We start from the raw sequence: 16,352 nt of genomic DNA, 5'->3' as shown, positions 1-16,352 counted from the left end.
GGACATATGTATATGTATAACTGATTCACTTTGTTATAAAGCAGAAACTGACACACCATTGTAAAGCAATTATACTCTAATAAAGATGTTTAAAAAAAAGATTTTATTCAACTTACAATTAATTAATAAGGGAACCAGTAAGATGTTAAAACCAGTTCAAAGGGATATTTATATAAGAATAAAACTGCTAGATACAAAATTGGTTAATGTCCAACAAGGCCACGCATTGTAATGTTTTGAGGTTTTCTATTTTGCCAGACACTTTGTTTGCATCACTAATGGACAGAAATCTGTGAATTAATCTCTGCTCCTACAGAATTTTAAAATAGCCCAAAGTCAAGATCAGCACTGCACTGAAAGAAAACCCAGCAATCTCTTTTACCTATTTCCAAGTTTTAAATACTTTTTCTATACTTAGAAGTGGTTTAAATGGTACATTTTATGTCATTATATTTTACTATAATAAAAATCAAATGAGAAATAATACATACATACATACTTTTTCTGATATCATATATATTTGCCTACCAGGAGAGGAAGAATTGATCATGTGGATGACAGTTAAATTCTCATTAGTGATAAGTAAGTGATCATTCTGGTGTTATACAGAAGAATGCAATGGATAGATGGTGTATATTTTTCTCTGAAAGATGGATCTGCTCTTTGAGCTGGAAACACTAGGTTTCTGTGTCTACAAGTTCAGAGGTCAGACTTGGCCTGTAGAAAATTCACCAAGGTAATAAATGTGATCCAGTGAAGTCTTTCTTGATAGACAATTTTTGTACTCTCCCTGGTCAAAGAGAGAAGAGTGTCCTTTTCTTATCTTGAACTCTAACAACTTCATTTTGGGCCTGAAGCATTTTTTTTTTAAATCTTGAAATCGAATATTCAACCATTTATATACTTCTCTGGCTTTTGAGATATACCATATTGTTGGTGCATGGGCTTCTCCTTGTGGTGGCTTCTCTTTGCGGAGCACGGGCTCTAGGTGTGCTGGCTTCAGAAGTTGTGGCACGCAGGCTCATTAGTTGTGGCACAGGGGCTTAGTTGCTCCGTGGCATGTGGGATCTTCCCGGACCAGGGCTCGAACCCACGTCCCCTGCATTGGCAGGCGGATTCTTAACCACTGTGCCGCCAGGGAAGTTCCTATTTTTAAAATTATTATTATTATTTTTTGGCTGCTCTGTGCAGCTTGTGGGATCTTACTTCCCCAACCAGGGCTTGAAACCTTGTCCTCGGCAGTGAAAACGTGGAGTCCTAACCCCTGGACTACCAGGGAATTCCCAACATATGTTTATTAATTGTACATACCACAATTTGTCCAAACATTTCCGGTCAACATGCTTATCATAACCGATAACCAGAGAGCTTAATCAGAAAACTTTGATAAACCATCAACCCGTCCACAAACGTGCCTCTCCCCTTTTCTGGGTCCAAGAACCATGGGGATTTCTATAAATGAATGATATCTGGCATCTGGTTCTTACTTCAGGGCCATCTCACCTAAAATTGCCCACTCTTTCTCCTTAAATAAGACATCTGGATGGACTATCAGATCAGCTTATGCTCACACATAACTGGTTTCATGCATTTGGTATTTTTTAATTCTGGGGGATGCTGTAAGTCAGCTATGGCCATCAGAGGCCTGAACACAAGTCAAGCAACTTGTAGCTGAGCTTAAATTGAATATTATTTACCAACATAATCAACTATAATCTTGGGAACATTCCATTGGACCCCGAGGTCACACCCAGGACGTCCTCACACGCCGCCATCTGACTACTGGATGCCATGGTCACACTCAGAAAGCCCTCACGTCCCTTGTGAGGGTCTGGTCCCTCCAGACTGTCTGGCGTGAGGATCTGGGGACCCCCCCGGGGACCCCCCCCAGCTGGGGGCAGTGCTGTGCCCACAGCGGGGTCCCCTCCGGAGTTGGGGGGTTGGGGCAGGTCAGCTGCGGGAGGCAGCCCCGCCCACACCCTCACAGGAGTGGGTGTTTCACATCCAATCACGGCCCAGAGCGTTTGCGGAAGCGCCAGAGGCTCCCGCGGTGGGAGACTGAGCGAGGAGGCTGGAGCTGCCGCTGGACCGCGCGGTGGGTACCGCCTGCACGGCTGAACTCAGAGTCTCGAGGTGGGGCGGGGGTCGAGGGTGGTCCGCGCTCTCCTCGGGCCTCGGCTCCTCCTTCTTTCCTGGGACGCGGGGGCTGGAGGGGCAGCCGGAGGGGCTGGAGGGCTGGGGCCCCCAGGCGGGAGGCGTCCACTCGCCGGCTCCGTTGTTGCCAGCGCCGGGGTGGCGGGGGAGTCGGGGCTGGGGTGGGGTGGGCAGGTGGGCGCCCTGCTGGGTCAGAGCCGCTAAGCCCGCAGGAGCCCCGGGGCTGCGGCTCACTGGGGCTGTGACAAGTCCACCGTCTCCTGTGCCGCCAGCCGAGTCGGTAGGTCAGGTCGGGGTCGGGGAAGAACTTGTTGGCTGAGGTCTCCTGTCCTGTCCGTATGCTGCGGGGACAGGGCCATCGGGCAGGTCGGTGTGGGTGAGCATTTGGGGAGCCCACTGAGCGTTCAGGGGGGTCCAGTGAACATTGGGGGAGCCCGCTGAGCGTTTGGGGAGACTGGCGAGCAGTTGGCGTCCCCGGTGAGCGTTCAGGAGGCCCCGTGAGCATTTGGGGAGCCTGGCAAGCGTTTGAGGAGCCCGCTGAGCGTTCGCCGGGAGGCCGGGTGAGGAGGACGGGAACGTCGGGTGGGTTTGCCGGCTGTGTGCACGTCCATGCGCTCCTTCACCTGGGAGCATCCAGGCGGGTCATTGGGACTGGAACCTTAACTCATCTGGCAGCTGCTGCATTTTGTGAAATCCTCTCCTAGTGCTACTCTGAGTCCCATGTTGACGGAGAAGGCAAAGAATGGAGTGGCTGCAGCTGAGGAAGCGCTGGGTGGGGAAGGCATCGGGGTGCACAGGTGCACCCAGCTTACTCCCAGGGGGTACTGGCCCAGGGCTGGAGGTTGAGCTGCAACTGGGGAGTGGGGATCGCCTGGGCGGTTCTGGGTTTACACTAGTGCTGAGCACACCTGAATCTGTACTTGGAAACCAGAGAGCTGGGGTCTGCAGTCAAGGGAGTGGACGGGTGACCCACACCCGTGTACCTGGGAGGTGGAGAGTGCCTGGCAAGTGCAGGATTGGTGTCCCCGGGGATGGGGTGATTTTCCTCCCACCATGGACAAACCCATGACCTCGGGAGGGAGCAAATGGGAGGATGAGGGACTTGTTACAAAGTGACCCAGATTCTGATGAAACAGAAGCCTGGGGGATGTGGGACAGGATAGGACAGGAGACTCAGTGGTCAGGTGACCTGGGTTATGGGGAGAGGCCTGGGGACATGGGGACAGGAGTGGACAGGACACGCTTAGTGTCATGTGACTTGTGTTTGGGGAGAGGTCTCCTCTGTGATGGGGATGCAGACACACACCCACAGGTGTCCCCACAATGGTGACAGACACACACACAGGTGCCCCCGCGATGGTGACACAGGCATACCAACAGGTGCCCTACATGATGGGGGACATACATCCACAGGTGCCTCTACACCACCCACGCCTGGACCCTGCAATAAGTGTCTTGCTGTATGTCACCCTTGCAGTCCCTTGAGGCCTATGAAATAAAATCAAATCCTGGCTAGAAAGGAGACTTTTATTTCAAAAGGATTATTGTGAGGAGGAGGGGGGACCATTACAAGGGGGTGAGAGTGGGGGAGGGACTATTCCAATAGAGGGGGTACTCTTACTGCAGAGGAAGGACTATATCTGTACAAGGGGCAATATTACTGTAAAGAGGTGACTAATATGATAGAGGGGGGAATATGACAATCAATGGGGGCTATGACCATGTGGGGGGATATTACTGTGAAGAGGGCACTCTTACAATAAAGACTACTACTGTAGTGGGGGGACTCTTACTGTAGAGGGGGGATTCTACAATGGGTGGGACTATGATAACGTGGGGAGCTGTTACAGTAGAGGAGGGACTGTGACAATAGAGGGGGGACTTATAATAAAGGGGACTATTAGAGGGGGACCATTCTGTAGAGGGCGACTATTACAGTAGAGGCAACACTGTTTCTGTAGAGAGTGGACTTTTACCAGAGGGGGGACTATTACAATAGTGGAGAACTATTCCTGTTGAGAGGGGACTATTATAGTATAGGTGAGACTGTTACAATAGATGGAGGTCTTTTGCTGTAGAGGGGGGACTATTACTGTACAGAGGGGACTATTACAAAAGAAGTGGGACTTTTACAATAGAGGGCTGTTACTGCAGAGGGGGAACTATGACAGTACAGAGGGGACTATTACTGTAGAGTGAGGACTGTGGCACTAGAGTGGAGCTATTAGTGTAGAGGGGGGACTGTGGCAATAGAAGGGGACTATTACAATAGAGGAAGACTATTACTCTAGAGGGGGGACTGTTAGTCTAGAGGGGGGACTGTTACTGTAGAGGGGGGACTGTGGCAATAGAGGAGGATTATTACTCTCTGGGGAGGGGTTGTTACCAAAGAGGTGGGATATAACAATAGAGGAGGATTATTACTGTAGAGGGGGGATATAAGAATAGAGAAGGACTGTTGCTGTCGAGCAGGCACTATGGCAATAGGGATAACTCCCAACAAGGTTTGCAAGCATCTGGATAGTTGGGACAAAGGAGGTTTCTCCATGGAGGGGTGCAAACACAAGTATAAAGGCCCGGGTGTGAGGTTGGCTTGAAAGGTAGCCTGATGGCACGTGGATCAGAGACCCCGACTCAGGAGGTGCTCTGAGAAGGGCTTCTGCCAGGCAGAGGACAGTGGTTGGCTGCAGTCTGGGACGGGGAGGATGGGATCGTGTGTGTAACCAGCCCTTGTTCTGACTGACCCTCGGAAGGAGTGGGTCAGTTCCTGGCTGATGAGCCCAGGGAGGGACTGGGTCTGTGTGGCTGGTCAGGAAAGGGGGGACCCTGCGTCTCAGCTGAGTCTTTGTGGGGAAGGGTCTTTGCGGGAAGCTGTTTCCCGGACACAGAGGGTGAGGGGGTTTGGACCTTCAGGTCAGCTTCAACATTGTCGAAAGGCAATGGGCTGTGACAGGAGGAAGGGAACACTCAGATCCTAGGCTGTGACAGGAGGGGGGGGTCACTCAGACCCTGACCTGTGCCAGGAGGGAGAGGACATGCCACAAATATAGGAGAGAAGACCCTGTTTATTCTGGAACCAGCATGAAACCACAGTGGGGCGCGCCTCACAGGTGGCATCAGGGGCAGACCCGCTGAGAGGCTGCAGAGAAGGAAGAGTCTTACCCTCTATGCAGCTGAGCGGAGACCACCTGCTCCATCCATGTTCCCAGATAAAACAGTCCCTGATTTCTTCATGATGGAGGCGAGTCTGTGTTTGGAACCAGGCCCCGCTGGAATCAGGTTTTCCTCCCTGGAGCTGGGAGTCAGGGTTTTTTCCTCCATTACATTTCTGAGACACGCCCAGTTCTGCAGGAAACATTCTGAGATGTGAGAGTGTCAGAGGCATGTCCGTCTTTAAAAGATGTGCACACACAGCTCAGAGAGACAGAGAAGGAATTCCCACGTTTTCTAAAATAAGTGTCCTAAGGAAAGGAAAGGGGGAAGTCGTCCTTTATTCCCGGAGAATGAAGCCCCGAGGTTTGAATTTAGATTTGCTCTTACGCTGCCCAGTGTGAGCCCCAGGCGGGCTGTGTAGAAACCGAGCTCTCCTGCCCGCTTTGCAAATCCGTCTGCACTGTGGATGGATGTTTTCTGTTCTGTCTCAAGGTAGATGAGGCCCCAGGAATTATTTCACTCAGTGGAGGATTAAAATTGCAAAGCAATGTGCTAGTGATAGAACAGTCACCCCCCCCACCCCCTTTCTGGAACAACTGCCGCTAATATTAGTCACAGGCAAATCAATCAGGTGTGTGCACTTGAGGATGCCGAGCAGGTGGGCAGGCCTAAGGGAGGTACGAGATAGGTACAGGGAAGGGGTGATCTTTCCACTTTCCAGTTCACATTTTAGCTGGATTCTCCTGGACCCTGTAGATGGAAATGTCTGTGTGCCTCTAAGGTGCAGGGGCAGTCTTAAAACGTAGGGGCTCTAGTGACTGTACGTGGGGGTGATGTTTGTTCATTCACTCAGCAAACCTGTGTTTGGGGTCAAGGAGTGTGTCGAGGGCCTGCAATGCAGGTGTCAGGCAAGCTCCCTGTTGGGGGGGACTCTGGAATTTCTCTGGGGGAGGGGCTTGGGTCCCTGTGGACACCCGGCCGGGTCACCACCCATTCCTTCCTTCCTTCCTTTATTCCTTCCTTTACTCAGGCACGAGTGAGGCTGAGGTCTGTTGGGGTGACCCTTTCTCTCTTGGTGACGGTGCCTGGATGCAGACATCCTGGAGTAACAGCATCCTTGTCTTGTTCTCACGTGAGGGTGCCCAGCTTCACCATGGTCGTAACTGTGGACCTGCTGGTCGGACACACTGTGTTCCTCTTCCTCCGTCTCACAGGAGCTCTGCCCACTGCCCTCGCTGACATCTGAGTGTGCAAAGTGGCCGTGTTTATCCAATTTGGCAAGTTGTGGAATTGAGGTAAAGGTCTGGAAAATCCAAACCCCTGGACACCTGGGTTTTGGGTGTGGGTCCAGCCGATGTTTCAGGGTCCGGGTTCTGCCAGGGGCTGGTGACGGGGTCGGGGGCAGGAGCGTGCTGGCCAATGTTCAGGACGCCGCTCTCCAAGGAAAGAAGAGGCAGCATGCGTGCACAGTTTATGAAATAAGATGATGTGAAGGAGAGTGGTACACAGATAACAGAGATGATAATATGCTGATATCATGTAATAACAGGTAACACACAATCCTCTATTATCAATGGTCTTTCCCAAAAAGGTGCATGTATGGGCACATATGTTTATTAGCTAAACTGATATACAGGATGTGTAGCACACAATTCACAAAAAATACTAATGGACAGGACTCTGGTATAGATTCCAGAGAGCCCAGGGCCTCATGGGATGCTTTTGTGGATGTTTGCCCGGCTCCTGTTTCCCCATCACCCATGGTCCCGTAGTCGATAACACGAGAGCGGTTCTGACATTGCCTGGTATTTTCTTGTAATTAAGGAGTAAGACTATGAACTCCACGTGTGAAGAACCTCACTCCTTCCTCCTTGACGTCAGCAGCCTCTGCGGAATCGCGTCCTGGGTTTTGGATGCGGAAGTGTTCTCTCGGTCTTTGCAGTGCAGCACCGCAGACACGTACCTGTGCACCTGGTCTGCACGAGTCACACTTTCCCCATCACTTTCTAAGTCTAGACCATCAACAAAACAGTCAACCAAGGCTGGGTTGTGGCAATTGCCGTTTCTGTGGTGTAGATGTTCCCAAGTATTTCCACAGTGGCCATTTTCAGGTTTCCAACGTGATGTTCCTGAACTTGGAGTCAGGAAGAACCCCAGAGAGCGTTTCCACCACACACACTATGGGTGGGAGGGGGTAAGAGCAAACAGGGACGGTGGTACATGCAGTACGATAACCAGTGAGGTCTACAGTAGTAGTGGTGAGTTTTGAGAATTTGCTGCCTTTATTGTGAATATAGTTTATGCAGTGTAAGGTTGTAAGTTAACTTCTAACAGTAGCTGTGGTTACCAATGGTGCACGCCATTCCTGAAGATGCCAGTATGGCTTTCACGATGGATGGCAGCCACCTCCGGTGCCCTCTCCCCTTCCAGGTCCAGTACCTGGAACCCAGAAGTTAAAATGAGAAAAGACAGACTAACAAGAGAAAAAAAATTTTTGAATGACGTATGTAGGTGCGGGAGTTTATAAAGCAATGTTACTCAAGGAGGCAGTGAGAACTGGGGAGTTAAATACTATCATGGGCTGGACAGAAGGAAGGGGTTCGGGGGGAGTATTTAATGGGAAGGCGGCCAGGAAAGCACAGTGAACAAGGGTGTTTAGTGGGGTTTGTGATGCAGATTCAAGTTGGTGACTTTTTTATTGATGAGAGTTGTTAAGCGGCCTCCTCGTCCAGGTATGGGAGAAGGAGAGGGCCCTACAAATGGGCATTTTCTTTTTCTTTTCTTTTCTTTCTTTCTTTATTTTTGGCTGCGTTGGGTCTTTGTTGCTGTGCGCGGGCTTTCTCTAGTTGCGGCGAGTGGGGGCTACTCTTCGTTGTGGTGTGTGGGCTTCTCATTGCGGTGGATTCTCTTGTTGCGGAGCATGGGCTCTAGGTGCGCAGGCTTCAGTAGTTGTGGTGCGTGGGCTCAGTAGTTGTGGCTCACAGGCTTAGTTGCTCCGCGGCATGTGGGATCTTCCCGGACCAGGGCTCGAACCTGAGTCCCCTGCGTTGGCAGGCGGATTCTTAACCACTGCGCCGCCAGGGAAGCCCGAGCATTTTCTTTATCAATGTGAATTTCCTTTACATACAGAATGCTTGTGCCCTGTTCTTAGAGCGTTTCCTGAGTCTCCTGGTTCTCAGTGGCCTTCCCCTCAGAATAATCCTTACGCCAAACGGGCACATTTTTTGGGTTGGTGAGTTCTGGTTCCCTTCATTTGAAACCTGGTGGTTTTCCCTTAAAAGCAAATGGGGAATCCCCATGAGATCCCGGGAGTTACCTGAGCCCCTGCGTCTGGGATCACTGAGACCTGGCCCAACTCAGGATACAGAAGGACACAGATGCCAGTCAATACTCCAGTTGGCTGTGAAGGGGGCCCAGTGGGGTGGGTGGTCTAGAGGGGTGCAGACCTGCCCCTGTTCTCCTAATAAGGACAGCAGAGGTGTGTGTCCCTGCATCGGGGCTGACCACACTCCTACTTAGGGTCCCTAGGATGCAGCCATCCCACACTGCAGAGTCCTGAGGGTGGGGTTTTGGGGCCTGAGCCCTGGCCCTGATCCACCAGCGTTTCAGAAATCTGCGTGGGGGATGGGTGCGCCATCGTAGCTGATGGCCCAGGGATGGGATCACTCCCGTGTGTGCTGCGTGGCAGAGTACAGCTCCAGCCACGCCTGAATGTCACGTGCCCCCCAGGTGGCCTGGGGTCCCACGCTCACACCTGGGGGGACGTTTATAAGACAAGGCATGAGCTGAGAGAGCCTCAGGACAGGCTGTGAGAGAAGATGTAGGCAGGGGTGCTAGCTGAGTGTCTCATCGATGGGTAGAGGGTTGGTCTCTGTTGCTGCTGAGGCAGAACAAGAACATTGGGGGCTTGGCTCTTGGTGTACTTGATGTGTAGGACATGAAAAACTTTTCCTCTACCCTCTTATGTTCTGTACCTGGGATCTGCGAATTAAACTGACAAACAACAGGTTAACAGGAGCAAAAGGTTTATTATGTCTGTTTACAGAGCCCTTCACAAAAAAGAAGCAGAGACACAAAGAGACAGTTTAAGGACTTAAGGACTTGTGTGCCTGTTAACAAAGGGTGATAAGTTTCTGGAGAACTGACGAGACAAAGGAAAACAGGCTTGAGTTTCTAGGGACAGGAAGTTGTGGGAAGGTAAATAAACAGGGGAAGATCATGGAAGACAGCTGATTTAGTGAGGTTATGCAGACTGAAGCCGGTACCTTCTCAGATGATAAGATTCTTTCTCCCCTTCCTGATACAGGAAAGGGAGGGGGACATCCTCACAAAGGGATCAGGCAGATGGAGGAGGGCAGACTTTTTCTTTTTGCTGCTTCTCAATCATCTCAACTCAAAGTAACCCTTATGCCAAAGTGGCATATTTCGGGTGGCAAGTTCTGATCCCCCACAGCTGTAAACAAAGAGTTTCTAACAGCTGGAAAGGGTACCGGTGGGTGGTCCTCCCCCAGACTAGAGGGAACACTTCCTCACCAGAGGAGAGGGTCCAGAATGTTGGGGTGATGGCCAACACGCTGCATGGTTATTGTGGGCCCCAGTTCTGAGCACCTCATACACTATAGCTCACAGAATCCACCCTACGACGCTCTGAGATGGGCACTATTACCAATCCTATTTTACAGATGAGAAACCAAGGCACGGATGGTGGGGTAACTGGTCCAAGGGTGGCTTGCTGGTGGTGGAGCTCAGGTGCAAACCCAGCTCTTCACCACTTCTCACAGAGGACGGTGTCTGTGTTTCCTGGGGCTGCTGTAACAAACACCACAGACTGCGTGGTTAAACAACAGGCATTTATTGTCTCATGGGTCCCAGAGGCTGGAGCTCCGAGTTCAAGGTGTTGGCAGGGTTGGTTTCTCCTGCGGCCTCCCTCTTTGGTGTGTAGACCACTGTCTTCTCTTCCTGCTGTGTCCTCTCTCAAAGAGAACTAGAGCCAGATGGTGATGAAGGCAGCAAAAACAGATTTTATTCAGGAGCTACTGCAATGGGGGAAAAGAATCCTCTGTATAGAACCAGGCTCCATTCTGAATTCAGCGTGGGCAAGGGGTTTACAGCCAACGAGCAGAATGAGGGGGCAGAGATGGACTCTTGCTAAGAGTATACATTGGGGGTCAGCGGGGATTCTGGCTAAACTGATCTACCGGGATCCTTGCAATCAGACATCACCTGGTGGGGGTGGGCGGTGGAGGATGAGGAACCAATCAGATATCCAGGGTGACCAGGTACCTGGGCTGACCAGGTTTCTGGGGTGACCACATATCGAGGGAGGGTCTCGCTGCAGAGGAGGAGAGAACATCTTTTTCTCTGCCCATCTTGGGTTCTCTGGCGGGGGCCCCACACACAAGACGGGCCAAGGACAGATCAACAAGAGAAAGGCACACACAAGTTCATTAGGTTCATGTTAGTTCACAGACGCATTCATGATGTCGCACATATGCAGGGGGGCACCCACTGATGGTCACCCCAAGAGTGAATAGAACTCCGGCTTGTCACCCAACTGGGGCTGTACGAAGCAAAGGGTTTTGGGTTTCTTTTGAGGGGAGTAAGTTACGGGAAGGCAGCTGGAAAACTGTGGTGAACTTGAGCATGCTTCGTATGAGTGTGCCTAGTTCATTTCTACATCTGCTTGTGATGTCCTTCAGGTTCTTTCAGGTTTGGCTCCTGTGGCTGCAGAGCCCATGACTGTGTGTCCTGGTGCAGTGCTCATGGGTTTGTGTTTAACTGGGAGCAGCAGTGTGGGTCTGTGTGCAGGGACTTCGCTATCTGAGGCCAGATTGTTTCAGAAGTGGTTGCGTGCCCGCCATGTACCAGGCTTCCCATTGCTCCACATCCTGCTCATATTTGATACCGTGTTTTTAATGTCTGCCAGTCTGGCAGGTCTACGCATAATTTTTTCTTATGGTTTTAATTCCCTGGGTTACTAGTAAAGTGTGCGTCTTGTTGCATTCATGGACTATTTACTGTTTTTTTTTTAAGTTTTAAAAATTGTGGTCAAATGCACATAACATAAAATTTACCATCTTAACCATTTTTAAATGCACATTTCAGGGTCATGAAGTAACTCACACTGTTGTGCAACCACGACTACCATCGTCCTCCAGAACTTTTTCATCTTGCAAAACTGAAACTGTCCCCATTAAACACTTACTCCCCATTCCCCCTCCCTCAGCCCCTGGCACCCACCCCCCTACTTTCTGTCTCTATGGATCTGACTGCTCTAGGGGCCTTGTGTGAGTGGATCAAACATTATTTGTTCTTTTGTGTCTGGCTTATGTCACTGAGAATAATGCCCTCAAGGTTCATCCATGCTGTAGCATGTCAGAATTGCCTTCCTTTTTAGGCTGAATAACATTCCATTGAATGGATGGACCATGTTTTGCTTCTCCATTCATCCCTCAAAGGACATGTGTACTATCTACATTAATTTCTCATGTCTTATAATATTTGTGGAATAACTTCAGAAAGTCCTATGAATCAAAAATCATTTACCATTAACTTTTTTCTTAAACTTTTTATTTTGAAAAACATCAGAGCTAAGAAAAAGGGAAGAATATATATGAGCTCCACTTGTGTTCAGGAATTAACGCTTTACAGTATTCACTTTATTCTGTGTGTGTGTGCTGTGCGTGTGCATGTGCCTGTGGGTATACATTTGCTGTGCATGTGCATGTATAGGTGCGTGTGTGCATTTGCACATGTACACGTTAGTGTGCGTGTGCATGTGTGCTATGCAGGCATGTGCATATGTGTTCCTATGCTAGTGTGTGCGTATGTTTGTGCTGTGCACGTGCATATGTTAGTGTGCTGTGCATGCCTGTGCGCCCACCTGTGTGTTTGCCGGAACCACTTGCAAGTTGGGTGCAGGCTGCATTGGGCCCCAGATACGTCAGTACGTACCTGCTCAAACAATCCTACGTAGCCACGTAAAGGTCACAAATCTCGGGCATTTAAATGGGTGGAGCAGGATGTCCTAATGCAGAATCTGTCTTCCAATCACCGAACTGTCTCAGTAACGTCCTTCATACCTTCTTTAAGCCCCATTCAAGGTCCAGCTTAGGCCCCCATTACATTCAGTCATCTGCCCTGGGTCCCCTTTAAGCTACAACATCACAGTTGGAGAGCCTGGCCAGGGCTGGGGGGTGCCCCTCCCGCTGGCCTGGCCTCCAGGTCCTGAACTTAGCTCCTGTGTTCCGATCGCTCAGCAAGGCCCTGACTAGGATGGGGCCACCACCTCTTTCCTCGGAGGGTCCCGTCGCCCTGTCAAGGGAGTTCATTCTCCCCAAACTCAGCATCAGGAGTGGGGGGCGTGTGACAGCCCCCACTGGGTCTCCTTCACGTGAGACCCTGTGCTTTTGAAAGAGCAGGCACCCTGCACGTGGGGGTGGGGGGGGTGGGGGGATGTGGGCCCCCGGGTGGCCAGGCAGGTGGAGACGGGCTGGTGCCAGAGGAGCTTGGCCCGTGGGTTCTCCGCTCGGATGGCTTCTGCGCCCCAACCTCTCCCCGTGTTCTCCCCTTGAAGACGGTGCGGTGCTTGTCCCAGACGTCGGCACTGGTGCATGCAGTCAGCTGGCTGGGTGCTGTAGGAGCTGTCAGCGCCCCCCGCCCCCACCGCCGGGAAGCAGGACCTGAGTGCGGTGCTCTCGGGCGCCGTGAGCGCGCTCCCCGGAATCACCGCTGGGATGGACTGTCCTGCCTGGGCTTCCGGTGCAGCCACCCCTCCTGCGGGGAGCCTGGGGCGCTGGAACCAGGCCACGTCTGGTCTGTCCTTGCAGAAGACTGGGCTGCACTACAAGAAACTCCTGGCTTACCCTTGGATCCTGACCATCACGTGGCCAGAGAAATTGGTAACGTTTTGGTTTTGCATGCTGAAATGCTGAATGACAGAAAAATTGTGTTCAGTTTCCTGATGCGGGTGAAGTGTGGAGCCTGATGTTGATTTATTCTCCAAGAAATGTACATCCCAGTTCCCGCATGACGGGGAGGCCCCTGTCTCATCCAGAGATGAGAGACCCCACGTGTGTGACCTGTGCCTCCTAGGAGAGCAGTCCTAAGGAAGTTTAAACCTGGCCAAATTCTGTTTACACAGTAGATTTAGATCTGTCCATGCCCTGTCTACACTTAGTATGTTTAAACCTGACCATGTGCTCTCTACAATGAGAACAGTTTAGACCTGACTGTGTTCTGCGTACACTAGAACGTGGAGACCTGGGTAGAGATGCGGCCTCAGTCCTGGGAACTTCAAGATGGATGTGGAGACCTGGGTAGAGACCTGGCCTCAGTCCTGGGAGCTACAGGGGGGGATGTGGGGTCCTGGGTAGAGACCCAGCCTGGACTCAATACTGGGAAGCTCTGTGCCTGCATCTGAACGTCAGTGCTCAGACGTCTGGGGTCTGGAGCTGAGGCGGGCTTGTCTGGGTAACAGCCTCTGCGCTGAGTGTGGTTACATGGCCCTCCCTGGGGTCAGTGCTGTGGTAGGGGCCTTGTCCTTACTCCTGTGAGGGGCACCTTCCCTGGGGCTCGTGGAGACTCCTCAGGTGGGATACCTGGTAATTATTCCAATTCACCAGCACGCACAGGCCAGTAAGGAGGCAGGTTTACCTGGTGAATTGATTGCTGGGCACATGGATCTGGGCTTAAGGCCGACTGGCAGCAGGTGAGGTTGCTGCTGTGATCTCCTTCTGGTCGACCATCCCTACTCAGCAGAGTCTGGACCTGCCCCTCCTCTTTCAGCCCTGCTGTCCCGTGAGTTTTCTCAACACCTCAGTGAGAAAGGAAAAGGCCGAGCCTGCCAGAACCAACGTAGTGTGTTCAACTTTAGCATGAAAGTTTTAAAAACATTTAAAATAGCACAGGACCAAAGTTAAAACAGGAGGGGACTGACTTCTTGGGACAAGTGTCGGGAGAGGAAACGGACCCTACACTTCTTTTCACAGTCCTAGGAGGTCATGGGGACCCGGCTTGTTCACACATTGGGGGTCCACCCAGCACAGCCATGGTGTCCTGACCGAGGTGGATGTGTGACCCTGGGTGCGGGGTCTGGGGAGGTGGGGTCACTCTAGTGTGTGGATGTGTGACCCCAGGTGAGGGTCTGGGGATTGTGTGGGTCTCACCCCATCTACATGGGTCAGGATCACGTGTAGGGGGAGACGCCATATCTGCTCTTTGCCTGCAGTGTGTCTTGTCCCCTCTGAGATTTCCAACATCTGAATTGAGGGTGTTGCCTTGATTAACCTGTGGTCCCTTTTCTTCTCTTGATCTTGTCGTGTTAATATGAGGACAGGCACCTGTGAGCCGGTTGCTGCTCTGTGTTCTGCTGAGTGATCAGTAACCCTTGGTGGTGTCATAATAATATCACAGCATATCATATAGCATATCTAATCCATGGGGGTCACACTGTCTGGGCTCCCCTGGACAGAGCTCAGGTAGCACAGATGAGCTCCCCTAAGAATGGTCCCTCACGTGCCATGGGAGGGTACCATGACGGCCCCCGAGGTGGGGGATGGTGCTTGGGCCTTGCACATTTGTGATAAAGGGGAGTTGAATTGGAATCTCAATTAACAAGACATCATTTAAAAAATTTATTTTTTAAAAATTATTTATTTATTTATGGCTGTGTTGGGTCTTCGTTTCTGTGCGAGGGTTTTCTCTAGTTGTGGCAAGTGGCCACTCTTCATCGCGGTGTGCGGGCTTCTCACTATCGTGGCCTCTCTTGTTGCGGAGCACAGGCTCCAGACGCGCAGGCTCAGTAATTGTGGCTCACGGGCCTAGTCGCTCCGCGGCATGTGGGATCTTCCCAGACCAGGGCTTGAACCCGTGTCCCCTGCATTGGCAGGCAGACTCTCAACCACTGCAGCACCAGGGAAGCCCTAAAAAATTTATTTTAAGTGAACTAAAACACACATCAGGGACTTCCCTGGTGGCACAGTGGTTGAGACTCCACGCTCCCAGTGCAGGGGGCCCGGATTCGATCCCTGGTCAGGGAACTAGATCCCACAAGCATGCTGCAACTAAGGAGCCACGAGCCACAACTAAGGAGCCCACCTGCCACAACTAAGACCCAGCACAACCTAATTAATTAATTAATTACTTTTAAAAAACATACAAAGAACTTTTAAAAGTCAAGAATCAGGAAAAAATAAAAAAACACACATCACATACCCTTGACCATCGTCACCATTTTAAGGGCACGTTTCCGAGGCATCAGGTACATTCACCTTGTCGTGGGGCCATCACACCATCCCTAGAACTTTTCATCTTGTAAAACCAAAATCCCATAACCATGGAAGTCTCACTCCGCACGCCCTCCCACAGCCCTGGCACTGACGTCCACTTTGGTCCCTGAGTTGTCGACTCCAAGGCACCTGTTTGAGTGCAATCCTGCAGAGTTTGCTGTGAACAGGTCAGTTTGGAAGAGCCGACTTTCAGTCTGAAGCTCTGCCTGTTTGTATCTGAAGAACCTGCATTTCGGGGGAGGGTGTACAAGGGACAGCGCATCTGGGGTGCAGATGAGCCAGGACCTGACCAGCTGCCCGTGCTGCCTTCCGGTCCCATCTCTTGGGCTGTGCCTTATCTGTGTCATCCGTGTCCCCGCTGGCGCCCCTAGGATGCTGGTGTCTGAGTGAGATTCCTCTGGTGCCCCTGCTCCCCTCCCCTCTTCCTGCCGGTTGGGGAGGGGGCTGCTTGTTTGGTGGTCTCTGCTCCTGCGGCAAGAAGGACCCTGCAGGGCCGACCCGCAGAGCGTGGGGTGTGATCCCAAGAGCAAGGGGCCCTCACAGAACACAGCGTCGAGGTCATGACAGGTGCTCAGGCTGCCTCATCACTGACATGGGATGTTCCCCAGATCCCGCTCAGGAGGGAGTAGTGGGTGGTCTGGGACCCCAGCGGCCCAGTTCCTATTGTGGAGCTGAGAGAGTGCGTCCGCCTTAGGCTCCAGATCTACGCCGAGCCTCAGCCATCTCCCTGTGTACTGTCCTTGACTGCAGGAAAAT

At 51.5% G+C, this 16,352-nt stretch overlaps 1 protein-coding gene across 9 annotated transcripts in view; it reads left to right on the top strand.

The window, feature by feature from the left end:
• Window positions 1–16,352, top strand: part of LOC309619046 (uncharacterized protein) — a 40,666-nt gene continuing 24,314 nt past the window's right edge. For 2 of the 9 annotated variants that reach the window (XR_014238725.1, XM_082373739.1), the window contains exon 1: window positions 10,351–13,208. Coding sequence is in view for 1 of the 9 variants with exons in the window: in XM_082373739.1 (XP_082229865.1) it covers window positions 13,044–13,208 (165 nt within the window). In the remaining 8 variants the exon portion in view is untranslated. Of the gene's footprint in view, window positions 2,134–6,521; window positions 7,746–10,350; window positions 13,209–16,352 lie in introns of those variants that run through there. The other 7 variants (XR_014238727.1, XR_014238723.1, XR_014238728.1 and 4 more) reach the window with 7 other exon arrangements.

The sequence above is a fragment of the Balaenoptera borealis genome (genome assembly GCF_965194805.1).
Source record: "Balaenoptera borealis genome assembly, chromosome: 20".
Classification (NCBI taxonomy): Eukaryota; Metazoa; Chordata; class Mammalia; order Artiodactyla; family Balaenopteridae; genus Balaenoptera; species Balaenoptera borealis.
The sequence above is the reverse complement of the archived record's forward strand: the minus strand, read 5'-3'. Positions and strand labels throughout refer to the sequence as shown.